The sequence below is a fragment of the Mus caroli genome, unplaced genomic scaffold, assembly GCF_978045245.1.
Source record: "Mus caroli unplaced genomic scaffold, Mus_caroli_1 scaffold_18, whole genome shotgun sequence".
Taxonomy (NCBI): domain Eukaryota; kingdom Metazoa; phylum Chordata; class Mammalia; order Rodentia; family Muridae; genus Mus; species Mus caroli.
Genome location: NW_028227273.1, coordinates 38,037,588 through 38,061,141, shown reverse-complemented (window position 1 = coordinate 38,061,141; position 23,554 = coordinate 38,037,588). Strand labels below are relative to the sequence as shown.

At 50.1% G+C, this 23,554-nt stretch overlaps 2 protein-coding genes across 5 annotated transcripts in view; both read right to left on the bottom strand.

The window, feature by feature from the left end:
* Window positions 1-3,295, bottom strand: part of Rfx2 (regulatory factor X2) — a 55,892-nt gene extending 52,597 nt beyond the window's left edge. For both annotated transcript variants that reach the window (XM_021149744.2, XM_021149747.2), the window contains exon 1: window positions 3,147-3,295. The gene's annotated coding sequence lies outside the window, so the exon portion shown is untranslated. The remainder of the gene's footprint in view (window positions 1-3,146) is intronic.
* Window positions 3,296-16,686: 13,391 nt separating this feature from the next.
* LOC110284349 (long-chain-fatty-acid--CoA ligase ACSBG2) overlaps window positions 16,687-23,554 on the bottom strand; it is a 32,304-nt gene continuing 25,436 nt past the window's right edge. For all 3 annotated transcript variants that reach the window (XM_021150075.2, XM_021150077.2, XM_021150074.2), the window contains 6 exons: window positions 23,281-23,514; window positions 21,164-21,381; window positions 20,078-20,217; window positions 19,650-19,896; window positions 18,970-19,079; window positions 16,687-16,939 (listed from right to left, as the gene is read on the bottom strand). In XM_021150075.2, the coding sequence (XP_021005734.1) occupies window positions 19,003-19,079; window positions 19,650-19,896; window positions 20,078-20,217; window positions 21,164-21,381; window positions 23,281-23,514 (916 nt within the window). In that variant the 3' untranslated portion in view covers window positions 16,687-16,939; window positions 18,970-19,002. The remainder of the gene's footprint in view (window positions 16,940-18,969; window positions 19,080-19,649; window positions 19,897-20,077; window positions 20,218-21,163; window positions 21,382-23,280; window positions 23,515-23,554) is intronic.

The window sequence follows — 23,554 nt, the reverse complement described above, 5'->3', positions numbered from 1 at the left end:
ACCTACCCATCCACCCATCCATCTACTCACCTGTCTGTCCATCCATCCATCCACCCCCACCCCCACCCACTAATGCTGGGCAAAGCTGGGCAGAGCCATCCCACACATACTGAAGTTCCAGTAAAGGAGCTCAAAGGCTTAAGCAGCACCCAAACCCTGTCCTGCCAACAACACTGCCTTCAGGAAGCCCAAGCACCAGGGCTCCAAGCCTTTAGTCCCACCCCTTACTTAGTCCTGGCTTACTTGATGGGGACAGAGCTACAGCTGACACAAAGTGACTTCTCTGCGATATTCAGAACCGAGGTAGGAACTATGGTTGTGTCATCTCAGCCCTAGAGCTCCAAACACAGGATGGGAGGTTGCACATCCACTCCTGCAGTTTGCTGGGGACTGCATCCTCCAGACAGCTCACCTCATTTTCAACAAGCGTCCATAGTTACAAGCACACAGGGGAGGTGCTGCATTATTTAAAGTCAGCTTCAGTTAAGTTTAAAAGAAACAGGTGGCACTCGGGAGGCAGAGAGAGGCAGGTGGATCTCTGAGTTCGAGACCAGCCTGGTCTACATAGCAAGGTCCAGAACAACCAGGGCTATATAGTGATGCCCTATCTCAAAAAATACAATAAAATAAAGAAACAGGGCTGGGATGCCCGGGCAGTGGCAGAACACTTACATAGCATATGCAAAGCCAAGTACCTCAATAAATAAATAGGTAAACAATCAAAGAAAGAAAACAAAACCTGTGATTCCTTCTAGTCAAGGACTTAACAAACCAAGCAACCTTTATACATGAACTTATTAATTTTATATGAACATACTTGTATACATTCATATATAGATAATCTACATGAATATTTACATTATCAATGGGAAGGTTGAGGGGCTCAGCAGGAGAAAGGAGCTTGCTAAGCCTGGTAACCTGTGTTTGATCTTCAAGACACACCTGATGCAAAGGGCCATCTCCTGAATGTCGTCCTCTGATCTCTAATGTACACACCATAGCCCACGCAGATGTTCACACACACACACACACACACACACACACCACACACACACACAACACAACACAAACACATGTAATAAAGATTTTTAAAATGCCACTACTAATACAGTCTAAAGTGCCAGGGATACTTCATGCAGCAAGAAAATGACAGGCTGTATTTTAGAGGGCCAGTGTGTTGACAAGTCCTTCACAGCCCTGTAGTGGCCCTGGGGCTCAGGTATCCACAGTGACCCACCAGACAGGCGGTAGGCCTGATATTAACAGCCTTAGATTCCTTTCTCTGAGGCCTGAGCCCTTCTTCTCCAGTGGGAGTGGGTGAGTGGCCACATCTGAGTGGATTTTCCAGTCCATTCAGTCCCTGAACCCAAGCTCCAGTGAGGACAGGCAGAGACTCGGCCAGAGCTCAGTCCCATCAAACAGGCACCTTCACAGGCTGAGGCTGATGTTAAAAACTCAAACAGGAAAACATTTTAAGAGAAGTTTTACGTCATTATTATTTTATTAATATCATCACTGTTCTAGAATTGTCTTCGCTTCACTTTAAGTTAAAAGCTCATTCCACTGGCAGGGAGATGCGCAGGTAAGGGCTCTTGCCACCAAGTCTACTGAGCTCCCAAGATCAAGTGCTGAAGGGAGTCTCCTGTAATCTGTCCTCTAACCTCCGGGGGTGTGTGTACACGTGCAGTATAGTCACACACAATAAATACACGTAAAGATTTAAATCGGAAAGTGACAATAAGTAAATAATCATCTGACACTGTCCTCTGCGCTGTGGCCCCGACTGAACTCTGTTCCCTTCAAGGAAAAAGGGGGCAAAAAGTAGAGGCAAGCCAGGGCTGGATGAGTGGGGGTCATCAGGGTCAAGAGAGGCGAATGGTGGGGTATGATTACAACACATTATACACACAGGAGAAGGCCACACTTATGTACATGCTAATGAAGTTACATTTATTAACACTCAATCGTTGTAGGATTTTTCCTGGGGGGACCTGAGTGCCGGAGTGTTCCCGAGACGCACTAAAGTAGGGGTGAAGTCTCAGGAGAGACAGCGGTCCAGCTGTTTCTCGGTGGGTTCCCCGCCCCAACTCCCCTCCCCGCCACCCTAGGGGGCTCTGTCTGGACGCCGAGCTCTCTAGGGTCCAAGGAAACAACCGCAGCCCTAGCGAATCCCAACTGCGAACTCGGATATGACCCATGGAAAGGGGCGAGGAAGACAATCCGGTGTTTTGGGGTGTGCTGCCTGTGCACGGGAGGGCTGCGCACGCACTCTCCCGGCCTCCTGGATCTTCCTACAAACGGTTCACACAATATTTTCCTTCGGGAAAGTTTTCTAGATTGGGGATCTCGGCAAAGAGGAAGCTATAGGTGCGCTTGAGCTTCCCGGGGCGGCATGGTAAAGGACCCCCAAACGCAGCGGTGTAGGGTTCCAGGGGAGAGGGGTCCGAGGATTTGGGGCGCCGGGGGTATCTGGGATGGGCAAGAAAACGCTAAGGGAGGAGTTCCTTCCAGAACAAACGCAGTGACTATTTTGGTCAAAGCACAAGAAAGCGGTGCCGGAGCCCCCAAATCCTAAGTCAAGAAGGAAACCTGAGGGTCAGAACTACAAGGCAAGCAGAAGAGTACCCTCGGAGTTAAGCTCATGGATAAGAGCCAGGATCCCGATTTCATAAGTATAAAAGGGAGACAGTGCCTCTGGGTTTTCAGACTTGGACGAGAACGGCTGGCTCTGTGGGAGCCCCCAACTCAGGTTTTAGGGGGATGACAGCAAGGAGCGGGTTTGGGGCAATCCCAATTCAGGCTTTGGGAGTAGTGAAAGAGAGGACTGACTAGTTTGAGGGCGCCTCCGTGCTTCAGGTGGAGTAAGAGACAAGAGGGGTCTTCTGGAGTCCCCCGCTCCTCAAAGTCAGATTTAGTGCGTCAAAGGCGAGAAGAGATAGCTTCACTTTACAAACTTTTGAGAGTGTGAGAGGGGTTCCACCCAGCCCACGGCTCCCCCAAATCAGAGGCGCCTATCAGGATTCGGTGAGGTTGGCGTCTGCAAAGTTGGGGCGCCGGGTCCCGCCGCGCCCGCCCCCGCGACCCCCCTCCAGCGGGGGTTCCCCCCCCCTCCGCCACCGCCCCCTGCCCCGGCCCGCACCGCTCACCTGGAGTTCGGCAGGGAGTTCCGGTAGCGGCTCCCGCGGCGTCGGCCGCTGCGTGTCGCTCCGCGTTGGCAAGTAACAGTCTCCACGGCTACAGTCTCTATGGCGGCGGCGGTGGCGGCGCCGGCCGCTCCTCCTCCGGCTCCCGCCGCCCTCCCGCCCGCCCGCAGCGCCCGCCCGCAGCAGGCGCCCGCCCGCCTCAGCCTCGCGCTGCCCTCACGGGGCGGGGCGTTGCGCCCGGCAACGGTTACCAGGCTGCACGCCCCGCCCCCCCCCAACGGCCCGCCCATGCCCGCCTCCAACGGCCTCGGGGAGGGCGGGCGATCTCTCCATTGGCCTTCATAGTGCCCGTCAGCGGTGAAGGGGCAGGTCCTTGGGTAGAATACTAGCCAATCGCTGTGAAGGAGGGCGGGGCCTGGCAGGAGGCGCGCGGCTCCCGGGGAGGGTTGGCTCTAAGGAGGCGCGCGAGGGCCCACTGGTGGCTGTGCGTATTTTGCGGAGTTACGGTGATGCCGCTAGACCGGAGGCGCTCACTGTCTAAGGGGAGCAGCAGACTCCGGCCTTGCGCCTGCTCTTTCATGGTTCACAAACTGAAAACTTTTTTTTTTTTTTTAAAAGATTGTTGTCTATGCGTGTGCATGCAATGCGCATGAAGACCCGAAGAAAGCGTTGAATCGCCCTGGAACCAGAGTGACCGGCTGCTATGAGCCGCCTAATTGAGCGGGGACCGACAGGGTCCTCTGCAAGAGCAGAAGCCTCCTCTCCAGCGCTTCTCCTTGGTTTTTTGTTGTTGTTGTTGTTGTTGTTTTGTTTGTTTGTTTTGAGCCGGTGTCCTGTATACACTCACTACACCGTGTAAGCTGGCCTCCAACACCTGATTTTCCTAGCTCTACCTCCCTAGTGCTGGGATGATGGGTGTGTGTTCACCAGTCCTGGCTAAGCTGACAACTCCTCACCCACCCCATCTCACTTCTCTGTCCTCTCTGGTTCATATATATACAGGTCTCAATGTGGACTCTTCATAAAGCTTATATTTTGGTGGGATGACACAATAAACAGAATGATAAGTTACGTAAAAGGAAAGGTTTGAACCCAGAGACCCAAGTGAGGAGGAGCTGTCAGACCATAGCTCCATTCATTCATTCACTGAACGTCCAATTGCACCAGTGAACATGGCTAATTTGGGCTTATGTGCCCAAAGCGATGAGGCAGGGTCTTGCTAAGTAGTCCAAGCTAGACTAGATTCCCACTCTGTAGTCCAGGTGAATGTTCTTTTTCTCTTAGGTCCTTGACTACTAGGATGAGTGGCAGGTGCCACCAAGCATTTGTGCACAGTCTAACTCATGAAATCCTGAACTTAGGCTGCGAGAAAGGCAGTAGACGCTGCCCCTAGGACTGGAGTTTCCAAAATAAATATATTGGAGCAACTGGAAGCCTGGTGCCACAACACCTCTTTGTTGGCTGCCTACACTACAAAGCTAGTGTCTGGTCCCCGTCCCCCACCCCCACCCCCACCCGGTGCTGAGAGACCCAGTCCCATAGACTCAACTGTAACTATCATGGAGGCAAATGGCTACACATGAATGAGCCTGAATCTGTTTGGACCAAACTGTGGCCCTTCAGAACTCACTGGTTCTGAAGAGTGAGAAGTGTGTCCCCAGAGCTCATGGTTTGGTGAAAGACCCTCAACGTGAGGACTCCCCCAAGTTCTGACTCAGGAGAGGCGACACCCCAAAATCACCCACAAGAAACGGTCTTGCTGCAAATTGCAAGAGGATTTTTATTCAAGAGCGCTCTCGGGCCCATGGTCATACACCACGCAGGGGTAGAGGACCATGGCGCCCCAAGTAGCTGAGTAAGGGGGTATTTAAAGGAAGAAACCACAACTCAAGGAGGTGGGGAGGGCGTTGTTGGAAAATACCAAAAATACCAGTTAAGAGTCACAAGGAAATGTAAAGTCACAAATGTCACAAGGAATACCTGGTAATTGTGAGGGTTATTTCTCAAGGCAGTTTCTAAGATCCCCTAACAATCTAAGAGCCCCTAACAATAGCACATTTGCATTGCAGGTTCCAGCAATGGTCAGGGTGGGTCGGGGTGACTTTCTTTGAATGAACACTTTTTGAACCCAGGAAGCGGGTGGGTGGAGGAAGGAATGTCGCTATCTGTTTTATGACCAGCACCTGGAGCACTAAGCCACAAAGACCACACTCCCAAGCCTGGGCCTAAAAGCCTCAAATTTTGCTATACTTCTTCATTGGAAACCTGGTCTTTAGCAAGGAGACTGTGGAAAGAGGTGCAGGCAGCTTTCTAGACCTGGGACACTTGTGGATGGAAAGGAAAAAGAACCTCTTGCCTCAGCCACACACCTCAGAGCTCTAAGCCTCTCACTCGCTGACCATACAGTTGGCTCACTTCTTACATAGAGTTTTAGTATTTTTACATTTATTTCTTTAGGATGTGATATGTACATGGTATGATACACATGTGGTCAGATGACAACTTGTGAACACTTTCTGCCTTCCCCTTGTGTCCCCCAATGATCACCTCGGATCATTCGGCTTGGCAGAAAGCCCTGTTCCCCTCTTCCATTCATACGTATTTTATGTTAGAGTAACAATGCAGGCAGGAGCCAGGGTTTTTTGTTTTTTTTTGGGGGGGTTCCCCAGTTTTTTTTCCATGTCAACTATCCAGGATTCTCCTGTGAGTTTACTTGGGTTTCTCAGAAACCCCTTTGAAGACAAGAGCTATGAATCTACCAGGTCCTGCATGGCCTTGGTGGGGACAAAATGACATGGTTCCTACCCCTGGGACAAGGCCATTGGGCATGGGCCTACTAGAATGTCAATGGCCGCTTTGGACATAGGGCTCCTTTGGATAATAGTGTACACATTTTATGCTCTTCCTTCAAGGAGTGTCCTGCCCGTTACTGTTAATGACTCCATGGTAGTTAGAGAGAATACAAGTCCAGGAGGTAAAGATGTGGCTAATGTGTCACAAATGGTGAACCTTGGAACCTTCAGGACAACACTTAAGGCTGTGGAAAAGAACTCTGAAAACATGAGTTCAAAAATATATAATTTCTCAAAAAGAAAAATATATAGAGAGAGATATCACAAAATATAAGGATGCAAAATGAAACATGAGGGGCTTTAAGAATCTAAAGGAATGGGCTGGTGAGATGGCTCAGTGGGTAAGAGCACCCGACTGCTCTTCCGAAGGTCCCAGAGTTCAAATCCCAGCAACCACATGGTGGCTCACAACCATCTGTAATGAGATCTGACTCCCTCTTCTGGTGCATCTGAAGACAGCTACAGTGTACTTAGATATAATAAATAAATAAATCTTTTTTTAAAAAAAATCTAAAGGAACAAGGACAGCTGTGCTGTGAGCCAACTTGTCAGAAAGATACTAAACTAGGAGACAAAGAGATTTAGGGAGTGATGATCAAAGGAGAACCCACCCAGCTACATCTTTTTGTTTATGCTTACAAAGGCAGACCTACACCTGAGTTCAGGGTCAGCCTGAAACAGAGCCAGGTTAGGCCCAGGTGTAATACAAATGGTAATTTCAGGATGGGTCCCACCCAGCTGGTTTATTCTCTGTGCTCAACAGAGGCAGGCAGATCTGCAGGAGATGAACTATTCAGAGAAAAACTTTACAATAGCAAGAGAGAACTGTCTTGTGCAGAACTTGAGAGAGAGAGACAGAGAGAGAGAGAGAGAGAGAGAGAGAGAGAGAGAGAGAGAGAGACAGAGAGACAGAGAGAGAGACAGAGAGAGAGAGAGAGAGACAGAGAGAGAGAGAGAGAGAGAGAGAGAGAGAGAGAGAGAGACAGAGAGAGAGAGAGAGAGAGAGAGAGACAGAGAGAGAGAGAGAGAGAGAGAGAGAGAGAGAGAGAGAGAGAGAGAGAGAGAGAAGAGGAGAGGAGAGGAGAGAGAGAGAGAGAGAGAGAGAGAGAGAGAGCTGTCGGGAGATTTCCAGAGAAAGCAGACCAGAGAGGAAGCAGGCTGGAAAGCTGTCTGGAGTAGAGCATAGGCTGCCAACTTGGACCCATAATTTGACTTCAAGTAGTTTGGTTTTTGCCACTTCTAATCGCCCCTTCCTCAGAACCCCTCTCCAAGCTGAGGCTGGTCCTTGGCAGAACCCACTCACATTCTAGGACTATTGTAAAGACTCAGAGCAGCTGCGCTCCACAGAAATGGGCACCCAAATGTGTGTGTGTGGGGGGGGGGGGACGACAACGGGGAATTCTTTCTGTCTCTTAATCATCATGCTTAAAGTCTTTGGTTGGAAGTTAAGACAAGATTTCACTGTGTAGCCCTGGCTGCCCTGGAACTTGCTCTGTATACCAGGCTGGCCTCGAACTCAGAGATCCACTTGCGTCTGCCTCCCAAGTGCTGGGATTAAAGGGATGTGACACCAATACCCAGTTTTATATTAAAAAATAGTCTTATTCTAAATTGCTGGCTGGAGAGATGGCTTGGCAGTTAAGAGCACTGACTCCACTTTCAGAGGGCATAGGTTTGATTCCCAGCACCCACATGGCAGCTCACGACTATATGTAACTATAGTGCCAGGCGATCTGATATCCTGCTCTGCTTTCTCTGGGCACCAGGCAAGCATTTGGTGCACAGACATGCATGAAAAAACACACATGCCTAGGAAATAAAAACAAAACTTTTTCAAAAGTTAATTGTTTTTAAAGATTTATGTTTCTGTGCATTGGTGTTTTGCCTGCATGTGTGTCTGTGAAAGTGCCAGGTTTTCTGGAATTGGAGTTACAAATAGGTGAAAGCTGCCATGTGGGTACTGGGAACTGAACCTGGGTCCCCTGGAAGCGCAGCCAGTGGTCTTAGCCACTGAGCCGGCTCTCCAGACCCTCAAGATTTAAATCTAAGAAATCTTTTTTTTTTTTTGGTTTTTCGAGACAGGGTTTCTCTGTATGGTCCTGGCTGTCCTGGAACTCACTTTGTAGACCAGGCTGGCCTCAAACTCAGAAATCCGCCTGCCTCTACCTCCCAAATGCTGGGATTAAAGGTGTGCGCCACCACGCCCGGCCTAAGAAATCTTTTAAAGGGTGTGATGGTTTGTATATGCTTGGCCCAGGGAGTGGCACTTTTAGAAGGGGTGGCCCTGTTGGAGTAGGTGTGTCATTGTGGATGTGGGCTTGAAGACTCACGTCCTAGCTGCCTAGAAATCAGTATTCTTCTAGCAGCCTTCAGATGACGATGCAGAACTCTCAGCTCCTCCTACACCATGCCTGCCTGGATGTTGCCATGTTCCCACCTTGAGGATAATAGACTGAACCTCTCAACCCGTAAGCCAGCCCCAACTAAATGTTGTTCTTATAAGAGTTTGCTTGGGGGCTGGAGAGATGGCTCAGCGGTTAAGAGCACCGACTGCTCAGAGGTCCTGAGTTCAATTCCCAGCAACCACATGGTGCCTCACAACCGTCTGTAATGAGGATCCGATGCCCTCTTCTGGTGCGTCTGAAGACAGTGACAGTCGACTCACATACATGAAATAAATAATTCTTTTTTTTTAAAAAAAAGAGTTGCCTTGGTCATGATATCTGTTCACAGCAGTAAAACCTTAACTAAGATAGGGGGCTAATAAGATGGCTCAAGGAGGTAAAGGTGGTTGCTGCCTAGAATTGAGTTCCATCCCTGGGACCTGGTGGAAGAAGAGAACTAACTTGCACATGTTGGCCTCTGACCTCTTGTACCCCAATACATAAATAAATCATCAGTCCAACCACAAATGTCTTCACAATGTCTTCTGGTGCCAGCCAGGCTGCTTCATCTTGAAATTCAAGGAGTCTTGGTGTACCTGAGCCCAAATATGAAGCCAAGTGCTAGGCAGCTATGGATGGTTGTGTCCTGGGCTCAGTCCTCTCTCCACTGACAGCTGACTGGGATTGTGGGCCAGTCCTGGAGCATAAGGTTTTATAATTTCAATGGAGGCAGAGGCAGCTGGATATCTGTGAGTTCAAGGCCATCCTGATCTACATAGTGAGTTCCAGGACAGACAGGGCTACACAGCAAGACCACCCCCAACTCAAACAACCAAACCAAACCAAACCCAGTAGAATTCAGGAGCTGGGCAATGACTAAGTGGGAATAAGGCCCAGGGAGTGAGGGACAGAGTCAAGTGAGCGAGAACACAGCTGTCCCATGCCAGTGCTCATGAGCCAGTGCAGGTAACACCAGAGTGAGCAGCACCGTGGCAGAGACAAGTGGCTCCTGGGGGCCTCTACACACACATGTACTCTGGAGAAGATGTATTTTAGACCAAGGATGGCCTAAAACCATGCATGCTTGCCTCAACAGTGCTGGGGAGACTGAAGTGTGATCCCCAAATCCAAATCTAGCCCAGGCCAGCTGTCTGTTCCTGCTTCCCCCCTGTGAACTGTTTGTCCCGGTGACTCCTCAGGGGGGGGGGGGGCTGAGGTGGGTCTATCAATAGCACTGAGAGGCCAAACCTACTCCATCGTGGGACCGATCTCCATTTTAAATGGAAAAAGAGCCTGAGAACTTGACCCAGGTTCCAGGAAGAACCACATCGCTTATCTCTGGCTCACACCCCAGGGTTATTCCCTAGCAACAGCCAATCAAGATTAGTCTGATTGTTCTAGATGTACTTTCAGACCGTTTGTGATTGCTCATGGTTTTGCTTCAGAGCACCCACCTGCCGGCTTACAGTAGTCATTCAATTAGATGCTGTCAGGCTGGACACCCCCTCGCTTTCTCGATACTTCCTATAAAACCTTGTTCCGCTGGGGTCTCCGGGCCTTACCGCCTGCTTCAGCAGGGCTGGTGCGGATCCCACTCTTGAGCTTAAATAAAGACCCCAATGTGATTGTGTTGGAGTAGGCCCCTTAGTGGTCTTTTGGGGCTCTCAAATGCTTCCTCAATGGGCACACTTTGGTGCATTGGCCAGGAAACTCCATGACCCCTAGAAGAGGTCTCAGTACCAGCCGATAAGGAGGTCCTGTCTGTGTCTGTCCATACGGTAAATCTGTCTGTCTGTCTGTGAGGTGCTGTGGTAATTCTGTTCCAGGTGCTCTGTGCAGCACAACGGTCATTCTGTTCTGTGTTTGTGCAGCACTGTAGTAATTCTGTTCTAGAAAGAGGTCTAAAAATTTGGTATTTAGTGGCCAAAGTTACTAGGTGGACACTCTGCAAAGTCACAGCCACACAGTGCTGGAAGATATTCCAGGCCTGCAGAGAGAGACCTTGGCGTCACAGTCGGAGTTGGATGCAGGCTTTGGGATCTGCCGTAGGCCACTGTCTGGCACTTTTTATTTCTTCCTGATGGAGAGGAGAGGGCTAATTTTCTTGTGTTTCTGTTGGGACTAATGGTCTGTTCTTGTGTTTCTCCTTATGGGGCGACTTTGACTTTGACAGATGCTAACACGGGACAGGTGCCTTCAACTCCACCAGAATTGCTTAAGCCATTTTAAGGATGTTAAGACCAGAGGACAGAACCTCTCTGTCACCATTAGGAAAGATAAATTAACATTTTTCAGGCCAGAATAGCCCACCTCCAAAACTAGGTGGCCCTGGGAGGGATCCTTTGACTGGGATTGGTCCAAGAAATTGAAAAGCTTATTTTTAAACCCAAAGTTGGCCACCTGGACCAAATACCTTATGTGGTGGCCTGGTGAGACCTCCTAGGAGACCTGCCACCTTTTCTCCTCAAAAAAAACCAGGCATAAGTTTTTGCCTTGGCTACCAAAAAGCCCAAGGATACAAAGGAAGATCTGCCGGACCACCCACTTCCTTCTACACCATCCCTCGATAGGTCCTCCAAGGAGGAGGAGGGGGATGTCATCTATCCATTCCCACCTTATTCTACATTTCAGGCAGAGCCGAAGGCTCTGCAGGCAGCTCTGCCACAGACAGTAGCATCGGGGAGGGAGGTTCAGGGAGGATGGACCTGCTGCAGGGACAAAAAGCCACCTGGGACTGACTCCTGAGCCTGTCCTTGTGTGCAGTGGGACGGGTCAGTGATCAAGGGAATCAACCCCTCTGCTACTGGCCCTCTGCTACTAGTGACCTTTACTGGAGAACTCAGAACTCCCCTTTTTCGGACAACCCCCGAGATTTGATTATACTGTTAGAGATGATTTTTCACCCCCGACTCACTTGGGATGACTGCCAGCAGCTCCTGTAGGTTCTCTTCACCACAGAAGAGAGGGAGAGGACCCAGATGGAGGCCAGGAAATCGGTTCCTGGCCCCACTAGGGAACCCACCAATAACCAAGCAGCTATTGATGCCGCTTTTCCCTTAACCTGCCCAGATTGGGACTTTGACACTGTTGAAGGTAAGGGGACATTCTTGGTCTACCACCAGGCTCTGTTGACAGGTCTCAAGGCAGCCACACACTGACCCACTAACCTGGTTAAAGTATACCTTAGTCAGGGGGACAGTGAGAGCAGGGGGACAATACACCCCCATGGACCCCAAGTTACCAGCAGTGAAAGCAGCAGGGCTCTAACCTGTATTAACCAGGCAGCACAGATGTCAAGAGAAAGCGTCGGAGGGTTGAGAGGTTAGGAGAGTCTGAGAGACTCAGTGATGATGGCAGAGAAAGTGTAATAAAAAGAGAACGTGCAGAGGAGAAGCAGAGGAGGGCAGAGAAACGAATGGAGGAAAGACGGGTGAGAGGGAAGAGGTGACAGACTCACAACCTGGCAAGGATCCTGCTGGCAGCCACGCTGTACTAAAGGATCATAGAAGATACCTAAAACAGACGGCTTCTGGAGAAGAAGGCAAGGAGGGCCCCAAAGGATCAAGGACACCCCAACTTGGGAAAGAACCTCTGTGCTTACTGAAAGGAAGAGAGACACTGGACCAGAGAGTGCCCCAAGATAAAAAGCCTATTCAAACCATGGCCTTAAAAGATAAAAATAGAGACGAGGAATGTGGGTAAGGGGTTCAGACCCCCTTCCCTGAGTCCGGGGTAGCCCTAAAAGTGGGAGGGAAACCCACCAGCTTTTTTTTTTCCCTCTCAACATTTTGCTTTGCTAAAGCCTGAAGGTAAAGTCTCTTCAAAGAAGTCTTGGGTCCAAGGGGCAACAGGAACTAAACAGTACTCATGGACTACCCAAAGAACAGTGGACTTAGGAGTGGGCAGGGTAACCCACTCATTCCTTGTTAAACCCGAATGCCCATACCCCCCTCTTGGCAAGAGATTTGTTGACAAAAATGAGGGCACAACTGCATTTCTCCCCAGAAGGAGTCAAAGTATTAGATTCAGAGGGGAAGCCTATTCATATCCTGACCACCACGCTAGCTGAACAGTACCAGTTGTTTGAGCCTTTCCCCACCTCAGAGGACGAAATTACTACTTGGCTAGATTGCTTCCCCGTTGCTTGGGAAGAGACAGGAGGAGTCGGGATGGTTAAACATCAGACCACAGTATGGATTGAGCTCAAGCCAGGGACGGAGCCTGTTCAGGTCCGACAGTACCCCATGCCCCTAATCACCCGGGAAGGCATAACCCCCCATATCAGGAGACTATTAAATGTGGGAATCCTAAGACCATCTCAATTAGCCTGGACACTCCCCTCCTGCCAGTCAAGAAGCCTGGAACTAGTGATTATAGACCAGTGCAAGATGTAAGAGAAATAAACAAACAAGTTTTTTGGTTTTGTTTTGTTTTTATGTATGTGAGTACACTGTAGCTGTCTTCAGAACAGGGCATTGGATCTCACTACAGATAGTTGTGAGCCACCATGTGGTTGCTGGGAATTGAACTCAGAATCTCTGGAAGAGCAGTCAGCGCTCTTAACCACTTGAGCCATCCTTCCAGCCCCATAAACAAACAAGTTATGGATATCCACCCATCAGTCCTTCATCCCTACACCCTCCTGAGTGCTGTTCCTCCTGAATGCCAATGGTATATGGTACTGGATTTAAAAGACGCTTTCTTCAGCTTGCTCTTGGCACCCAAGAGCCAAGACCTCTTTGCCTTTTTGATTCAGAATTTGGGATTAGCAGACAGCTAACTTGGACCTGTCTGCCCCAAGAATTTAAAATCTTGCCTACCATCTTTATTAAGGCCTTCCATTGAAGACTGAGTACGAAACCCAGCACCATAACCTGACTCTCTTACAGTATGTGTCTGACCTCCTGGTAACAGCAGAGAGCAAGAAAGAATGCCCGGAGAGAACCCAGGACCTCTGGGAGGCCCTGGGGAATTTGGGCTACCAAGTTTCCACTAAGAAAGCCCAACTCTGCCAACCACAGGTGACCTGTCTAGGGTACATATTGAAGGAAAGAGTCAGAGATGCTCTCTGAGGCCAGGAAGGAAACTGTCCTGCGCTTACCACCAGGTAAGGGAATTCTTGGGGTCCACTGGGTTCTGCGCAATATGGATAGCAGGCTTTGCAGAAAGAGCTAAGCCACTATGAAGCCATCAAAGGGCCTCCTGAGACATTAGAAAGACTTTAGAATGAAGTCTTTTGCTGAGTCAGATGACTGCCAACTATTGGACAACCTTGAGGGTGTCCAATGGGTCCACAAACATATCTGGTTTAAACTTAGTGCTGTCTATGAAACAGGTCCACTTTCAGAGCCTCATGGATTGCAGCCTGGAGACTGGGTCCTAGTCAAGAGACACTGCCCAGGGATGCTAGAGATTGACAGGATTACAGAGTGGATTTGTCATACTCACACCCAAATTGTAGACTGGTTTGCAATTGAGGATGACCTGGACCAGCAGAGACAAAGAAAATCAAAGACTACCAAGCACCCTCCTAACCCTCTCAAGCTCACGTTACAGTGAACCTGATGAGCCTCTTTACTGTGTGTTCTACAATACCTCACTGTGGTTTCCCTTCCCCCACCTGCTTGAACCTGCTTGCTCAAGGGTGGAGCTTCCTGCTCATTCGTCCTGCCACGCCTACTGCTGGACCCTGCTGCTGTGCTGCTTGGAGGCACATACGTGTTTGTCCTGCTACTGGACCCTGAGTTACTTGGCAGGAAATCGGGTTCCCTCCCCCTTCCTTTATAACTGAGTGTCTAGAAATAGTAAAATTGAGCTTTGATCGGAATACTGTCTTAGCTACATTTCTTTCTCTCGCCGCCTAGCCCCTCTTCTCTTCCAGGTTTCCAAAATGCCTTTCCAGGCTAGAACCCAGGCTGTGATCTGCTGGCCGGACACAACACCTCACCCCACCAGTCCCTTAACCTTACCTGAGCCATCATCAACATGGCCACAGGGAAGATTGTCAACTCCACATCTCAGGTTATGCCCCAGGTACTGAATGAATGGGACACCCCAGAACAACTTTGGCACAGCCCCCAACCGATTACGGCCACAACATACATTTGGTACAATGGCAGACTCGGCCCCAAGCTTTCCATGTCTGCCCAGGACCTTCCCAGAGCCATGACTAACACAATAAATGTGGAGGCTCTGAAGCCTTCTTCTGTGCGACATGGGGACGCAAGTCCACTGGATAGATACACTAGAAGCCCTCCAATAAGGACCTCATCACCATGACTAGGATCAATACCCGGGCTGTGGGAAGAAATGCAATCTTCTTGTTATCAGAGTCACAGATGACAGCAGAAAGGTCAACTGGACTACTGGTAAGACTTGGGGACTGAGACTTTATGTTACCAGTACAGATCCTGGAGTCCTGTTCACCACCCAACTCTATGTTCAGACAACCCCCCTCCCAGTTGCTCTCAGCACCAACGTCCTGCTGGCTAAAACCCCACCTACACCACCTCTGCAGACTCAGACACCAATCCAACCTCAGGGCTTATTCCCATCTTCCCCTAACAAGGCACCAACCCAAGCCAAAAGGACAACACAAAGACTAAGTAACAACAGCCCTGACCTTCTCTGGAACATGATGTTCCAGTCCTTTCAGGTCACCAGTGCCTCCAGACCCGAGATAACTGAGTCACGCTGGCTGTGCTATGAGGTAAAACTACCCTACTTTGAAGTCACAGCCCTGATTGGAAACTTCACTGAAACTGAGGACCCCAGTGAGTGCAGACGGTAACAGGTAACAGGTGAGGCTAAGCTGACCTTATAGGCCAATAGACAACCTGGCCACCTGTTTAATGACAGTTCCTGAGGCCTGTAGCCACCTCTGTAATGGGACCTATAGGATGAATCTAGACAATGATAAAGACCTATTGTCACCCACCAATGCCTGGTGGACATGCACTGCAGGGCTCACCCCCATGCGCCCATGGGACTACACAAGGAATTCTGTGTCCTTGTCCGGTTACTACACAGGACCATCTATCACAAAGATGACCAAGTCCTAGACTTCCTAGTTGGAACTTCATGTTTAGTCATCAAGCAAGAACTAATCTTGGCTGTAACTCTGATGGTTCTCATAGAATTGGGCATGGCAGACACAAGAATCGGGGTCGTTTCCTTGGTGTTACAAAACAAATATTATGGGGGCTGGTGAGATGGCTCAGTGGTTAAGAGCGCTGACTGCTCTTCCAAAGGTCCTGAATTCAAATCCCAGCAACCACATGGTGGCTCACAACCATCCATAATGAGATCTGACGCCCTCTTCAGGACTGTCTGAAGACAGCTACAGTGTACTTACATATAATAACAAACAAACAAACAAAAAACAAACATTATGACAGTCTAAGAAAGGCCATAGATACTAATGTAGAGAGACTAGAAAAAGCAATCTCTCACCTCCAGTATTCCCTGGGCTCCCTGGCAGAGGCAGTACTCTAAAATTGGAGAGGGCGAGATTTCCTGTTTATGCAATAAAGAGGGTTATGTGCAGCTCTCAGATTGCCGCTTTTACTTTGACTGCTCTAGAGTGGTCAAAGAATCAATTGCTAAAGTTAGAGAGGGCCTGGGCAAGAGAAAAAGAGAAAGAGAACACACACACACATGCACACATACAACAAGTACATTGGACTTACACATGTACACACATACACACACACACACACACACACAGGTACACCAGACACCTATACACACATACAGGTACACCAGACATCCATCTATCCATCTACATGTATGTACCAGACATACATGTACACACAAGTACATCAGACATACATATACATACATGCATACCCAGGTACACCAAACTCACACATATACAAACAGGTACACCAGATACACAAATGTACACACATACAGTCACACTCACAGGTACACCAGACACACACTTATGCACACACATAGGTACACCAGATACACATATGTACACACATGTACACAAGCACAGGGGTGTACCAGACACACAAACATACACACACAAGCACACAACACACCACACATGCACACAAACATACCCATATACACACACGTATGCACAGACATAGACATATACCACACATATACGCACATGCATGTACATGCAGATACACATGCACACATAAGTACGCATGTGCACACACATAGACCCCACACAGGAAACGTCACACAAAGAGCCAAAGCCAAAGGCACCTGGCCAGCACCTCACTGTCCCCATCACACCAGCCCAGGTGGCATTTGCAGCTTCCCAGGAATGAAGACTCAAGGCAATGGGGCTCCTGACTACTTATTTGAGGGGTTTCCATGCTGCTCCCAGGAAGGTGTTTTGGGCTCTGGGTCTTCACACCTCTTTTCGAATACAGAGTCCTAGGAGAGGAAGAGCCAGTCACAGCTGCACGAAGTCGTTCCACTCTCCGCCTGGAAGGCTTGTTGTCTCTACTGTGGGCATCCTTTGGAAGCAGAGCAGCGGGGGTGTGGCTTCCTGGTGGGGACGATGTTCTCCATTGAGATGAGGCTGATCTGTTGGAGGCTGGAGAGGAGACACTGGGTTAGTCTGTGGGGTTCCTGAGGTTGCACACAGTAAATGCCCTGGAGGGAAGAGGCCAATTGTAAATGGTCCCCACCTCCACATCCACCAACTGCGAGACTTACAGGGACATCATTCAAGAACAGCCACATGAACCACGCAGTTAGAATCTTCTAGTGTGGGGCCAGGGAAATGGCTCAGCGGGTAAGGGCTTGCTGCACGGGCACGAGGACCTCAGTCTGAATCGCCAGAACCCATGTGAAAAGCTGGGAGTGGCAGCTTCTGCCTATGACTAGTGTTGTAGGCCACCACAGAGAAGGAGCAGGGCGAGTGGTATCCTCTGGCCTGCATGTCCCCCACACACTTGTACCTATGTTGGCATCACTTACAAACTTTGAGGCGGAACTTCTGAATGTAAAGGGCTTCACCCCTGGATCTCTGGGGAGGGGGGCACATGTCTACCCCCCACCCCCTCCACACACACAACAGCCCAGGCTCTCTCTGGACTGCACGGGAAGCTGGTGCCACTGCAGGTGGTGGGCAAGCTGAGTGCTCTGCCACGAGAGCTGCCAAGAAGCACTGGGCACTGAGTAAGAAGTGCTGTGGGCCAGTCCTGCAGCCCTGAGCCTGGTGCCTCACACTGACCTTATTTGAAAATTGGGGCTGTTACGGGCGCTAAAATGGGGGCCAAAGGGTGACCCCTCTCTCATTCAGACTCATGGTGTCCTCATTAGAAGAAGAACTGGGGAGATGAGGCAGCTCAGTTAGGAAAGTGCTAGGTGAACAAGCATAAATGCTTGAATTCAAATCCCCAGCACCCGTGTAAAAGGAAGAAGGAGGCAGGAGTAGGGTGGCTAAGGAGGGGAGGCAGCTACTGTGGTGTACACTTGTATCCACCCAGTACAGGGGTTTTCTAGGGATCCCTGGCCAGCCTAGCCTACTTGGGCAAACTTCAGACCCATGAGAGACTGTCTCAAGACAAATATGTGAGGGGCTGGTGAGATGTCTCAACGGGTAAGAGCACTGACTGCTCTTCCTAAGGTCCTGAGTTCAAGTCCCAGCAACCACATGGTGGCCCACAACCACCCGTAATGAGATCTGACACTCCCTTCTGGTGCGTCTGAAGACAGCTACAGTGTACTTATTTATAATAATAAATAAATCTTTGGGTCAGAGTGAGCGAGCAGGGTTGAACGAGCAGAGGTCCTACATTCAATTCCCAACAATGGATGAAGGCTCACAATTATCTGTACAGCTACAGTGTTCTCATATACATAAAATAAATAAATCAATCTTTAGAAAAAAAAAGACACGTGTGTGTGCACACACAGATGCACTCATGCATGCACCTTGAACACACAACAGGATACCAGGGAGCAGCTAGCTAGCCCTGTCCATGGGAGGCCTGTTCCTCAGGCCACACAGGTGGGCTGGCTGGAGACACCAGTTTCACATGGCAGGATGACAGGTGGCCGTGAAGGTGACTGTGGGTGCAGTACATGCATGTGCGAGTACACACAAACATACACACACACACCCTGAGGAAGGGAGAAGAGTGTGTGGACATTACGTAAAGGGAGTCAGTCACCTGCAGAACTCTGTCACAGAATTTCCAGAGCCCAGGCCTTCTCTGAACAAAAGACACGGAACGTGGGGACATAAGAAGATGGATCAGGGCAAAGTGCTTGCCACAAGGGTGTAAGGATCCAAGTTCAAATCCTCCAACCCCATGGGAGGCCAGACCCAGCAGGCACAGCTTGCATCTTCTAGGGGATGGGAGTGGAGAGCAGAGATCCCTGGAAGGTTGTGGGCCATCTAGGCTGCTGGACTTGGCAGGGTAAGGACAGCACCCAAGATTGTCCTTGGATCTGCACGCTTAGGCACTCACACACACACATTATAAGAAGATAAAATAAAGAAGTGGGAATCCACAAAAAATGCTGGTCCTAGCCAGGAAGACTGGATCTTAAGGTCAGAGAGGGCAGGATACCTGTGACCACGCAGCCCAGCAGAGCCAGGCCATTGGGTCTTACCATGAGGACAGGAAGACGCTCCTGTCACAGTCATTATGACAAGTACATGCTATCAATCTGTGCTTTGTATTTCTGGGTTATCACATTTCTCTTAAGTTTTGATGTCGGTCCTGTGGAGAGAGGAGAGAGTAGTCAGGTTGTGGAAGTGAGAAAAAATTCCACACACAGTATGGACAGCCAGGAGACCCGTTTGAGGCTGATCCAGGTGACTGGGTGTGCTCCTGCTCCTGCTGTCAGTGAGTGGGGATTGTGGGATGTCCACATAGACTGGTCATAGTGAGGATTCTGGCTATAATGAAGTTTCTTTTTTTCAAGACTTATTTAATTTTTAATTATGTATCTCCTGTATGGGGGGGTATATAAATATGCACATGTGTGTGCTGCCTGTGCACATTCTGCAGAGGCCAGAAGAGGGGGCCTAATCCCTGGGGCTGCAGGTTACAGATGACTGTGAGCTGTCCAGCTTGTTTGCTGGGATCTGATTTCGGGTCCTCAATAAGGGCAAGCAGTGCTCTAAACACTGATATCCCCATCCAGCCCCACAGTGAGGATGTTACCTCCAGAGTGTAAAGGTGTTTGGGGAGCTAGACGCAGTTGGTGGGGGTGAAGTGTCCTAGCTGGTCTCATAGACCTAAGCCCCAGACCCCAGGAGCCTCAGGCCCAAGCCCTAAGTGACTCACCCAGCTCCCCACCCTGGATCGAAAAGTCCTTCTCCAAGATGATCCACTTTCGAATTCTATGTGAGTCAGACATCGCTTGCTGATTCACGATGTCTATGCCATATTGGATGGCTGTGTAGACCACTGGGTCTCGACTCTTCAAAATGTCCGACACAGTGGTTGCTTGGCTACCCAGCGTCTGGCAAAAGCTTTTGGCCTCCAGGCTCAGCTTGTTCAAGGGCTCTCCGCTCTTCCGGTCTGTTTCACACTGCCCCAGAACAACCAGTCACCATGCTCCCCCGCCCACCCTCCATCATCCCTGATCCCCCAACCCAGGGCGCTGAAGAAGGAAGTGGAGTCTGGGGTCAGCCACCCGCAGCCCCTCCCCTTGCCACCCGACCCCGGAGCTGCCGTGGGCAATTCGATCTAGCGCAGAGGAGGGTCATTACCTTCAGCGTCAGCAGCATGCACAGGAATTTGGCCTTGTCGCCCACCAGCATGGCGTGGCTGATAATGGGGATCTTCTCCTTTACCAGGGTCTCAATGGGGATGGGGGATACATTCTCACCACCAGCGGTTATCAGGATTTCTGGAGTGAAAGCCTAACTTGGTACAGGTCCCCACTCACTTGGGACCAGGCCAGAGGTTGCAATGGCTTTCCTTTTGGCAACCCAAGTCCCCACTCAATCCTGCATTCTCCCAACATCTGAGTCCTCAGAGTCCCCACAGGGGCACCATGTGTCTGGTTAGCCTTGGTCAGCTTGTCAAGCCAGAGTCTTCTGGGAAGATGAGAAAAATGTCTCCAACAGATTGGCCTGGGGACAAGCCTGTATGGCATTTTCTAAATTAATGATCAAGAGGGGAGGGCCGAGCCCATTGTGGGTGGCGCCATCCCTGAGCTGGTGGTCCTGGGTTCTATAAGAAAGCAGGCTCAGCAAGCCATGGGAAACAAGCCAGTAAGCAGCGCCCCTTCATGGCCTCTGCGTCAGCTCCTGCCTCCAGGTTCCTGCCTTGGTTTTTTTTGTTTCTGGGGGAATAGACTATGGCCCGAGCTGTGAGCAGAATAAATCCTCTCCTGCCAAAGCTGCTTCCTGACATCATCGTGACAGAGAGCACACCAAAGGACAACATCCTTGCTGGGTTGTTTGTTCTGACAGAGACACCCAATTATGCAGCCCAGGATACCCCCCAGTCCACAGTGCTCCTGCCCCAGCCTCCCAAGTGCTGAGGTGACAGGGCTGTCCTCATGCTCTCTCCCTCTCTGAAGCTTCTCTGACACTTCCTGATCTCACCTGGTCCTTCCACCCTCTCCTCTGCTTGGCAAAGCTGACAGATAGACTGCAGTCTCAATACAGGGCACAGACCTAGAGCAACCTGTCTGTCCCCAAGACCACTGCTGTAGGATGACTGGAAGGGACCCTGATGAATGGGAAATACTACTCTCTCCGGTGTTCCCAGTACCTGGCATCCCAACATTCCCTGCTAGCAGCTCCCCCAACATACCCAGTACCCTTTGCCCCAAATGAGTCTGGCACCTTTGATGCGGCCAGTGATATAAAGGAAATCGTGGCTGTCCAGGCGGCCAATGTCCCCAGAGTGCAGCCAGCCATTTTCATCCAGTGCTTCCAATGTGGCCTCCTCCTTGTTCAGGTAGCCCATGAAGACATGCCGGCCCCACATGCACACCTCACCCACGCCTTCTTTGTTCTGGTTGTACAGCATGTTCTTACAGCCACTTAGGACCTTGCCACAGCTGCCAGAGACATGACATGGGTTGGGGGTGTGGGTGTCAGAGACTGCTAAGCCGTGCCTACCCCAGGTCCTTGTACAGTAGCAGCCCAGGATCCTGATTTGGTTGTCCCAGTTAAATTCACATCCCTCTGAGACCCAGTGGATTTCAGTCTGCCTCAGCATACAGATTCTCAATGTTCTGTGTGTGTCTGGAAGCCCTGCAGATTTCTTCCTTCACTAATGTGGAGAAAATAAGCCCCCTGAAGACCTAACAGCAATGAGCCACCTTCCGTGTAAGAACATCCAAGGCAATAGCCATGTGGCAGCCAGGACAGTGGCATAAGACAGCATAAGCTGGTAGCTGAGTGGCAGTGGTGGCACACACCTTTAATCCCAGCACTCAGGAGGCAGAGGCAAGCGAATCTCTGTGAGTTCAAGGACATCCTGGTCTACAGAGTGAGTTCTAGGACAGTCAGGGCTACACAGAGAAACCCTGTCTTGAAAAAGCAAAAGCAAAACATCAGCAGAAATACAAACAAACAAATAAAAACCAATCTAGAATCTCCCCAGAGAGGGGATGTATGGGAAGCTGCTCTCAACCACTCGAGGAGAGGTACAGAAGGGAAACTGAGGCAGCATTTTGTGCCTGCTGACTTATAGAAACCCCGTGTGCACCCTGAGCAGCACACAGCTGCTATCACAGCCTCAGCAGGTGGAGAAGGCCACACACAGCTGAGGCGGATATGAGGGTGTGTGAGCAGCTCGACCACAGCACCAACTTGCAGCCTCTCCTCCTCAGCCATCTCTCCTTCCTCCATCTTCTCCTACCCCCCTCTCTCTGTATCATTATTGTTATTTTGTTCCCTCAGTTGGATTCTGGACACTAGCAAGCCTCACGCAAAAGCAGAAAGTCAAATGTGCAATACAGTGGTGGGAGCAGGAGCAGGAAACTTAAGGCAAAGGATTCTGGGAAAGGCCAGCCTCCCAGCAGAGTCCTCTGCAGTATATGTGTGTGTATTTGAATTGCTGCAGCCCAGCCCGGCAGTCTGGCGAGCTGAGCAGTGTAGAAGATGCCAGAAAGGAGCTACAGAGATGCCTGAGATGGAGGATCCTGGGGTTTCGAGTTCATACAACACTTAAGTGACACTGGGAAGGACACTGAGTGTCAAAGAGCAATCTCTTCCTCTTCCTGTGTTCCTCTTTCTGGAACATAGCCTTCTGGAAGGTGGCTTCTTTTTTTTTTTTTTTTTTTTTTTGACAGGGTTTCTCTGTGTAGCCCTGGCTGTCCTGGAACTCACTCTGTAGACCAGACTGGCCTCGAACTCAGAAACACATCTGCCTCTGCCTCCCAAGTGCTGGGATTAAAGGTGTGTGCCACCACCGCCCAGAAGAAGGTGGCTTCTTAAAACTCAGGAAGTAATGGAAACTCACAAGTCTTGAAAAAATCCCTGAAATGTACAAGGCCCCAAGAGCCACGCTCCAGGTTCCATGAGCAGTTATAGTTCTGGGGAAGACTCTATGAACCTCTTTTTCATGTGCAGGAACGTTGTACATGACTTTTGTGAGGTGTAGTTCAGGCTGGAGTGGATTTGCAGGTGATGTTCTTTCTGCCTTTGAGTCATGCCCATTCCTGTCAGTGACCCCCTGACCTGTGACCCCTGACCCACAGTCACCCCAATAAGCATGTTAAGCCACACATGGAAGGGAGCATTTCCTTGGTACTTTTGGTGCCTATTTGGGGTAAACAGACATTTGTTCAAGTGTTTCCAGGAAAAGTCACACAAGTGCCCTTCCCCTGAAGTTCGTGTGACAAGCCAGCAGGCCTGGGCTAGGAGGATGGAGAACGGAGCCCTCATGATGCCCAGGCTCAGGATGTATCCCAGCCATTGGTCACCCGCTGAGGGCTGCAGGAGCCTGGTACCTCAGAACTCTGTAGACACTCTTGTTGGAGACTGTGTGGGGTCCGGAGCACTCACTCATCCCGTAGATCTCACCAATGGGGATGTCCAGGCTGAGAAAGAACTCGGAGACATCCTGAGAGAGGGGCGAAGCACTGCTGAAGAAGGCATGGCAGTTGTCTAAGCCCAGGGAGGTCCTGACCTTCGCGAACACAAGGGCCTTTGCCATGCGGTAATTCATGGGGATGTCTCGCTTCCTGGGAATGGTGTCAAAAGGAGACCCAGCTTCAGACAGCA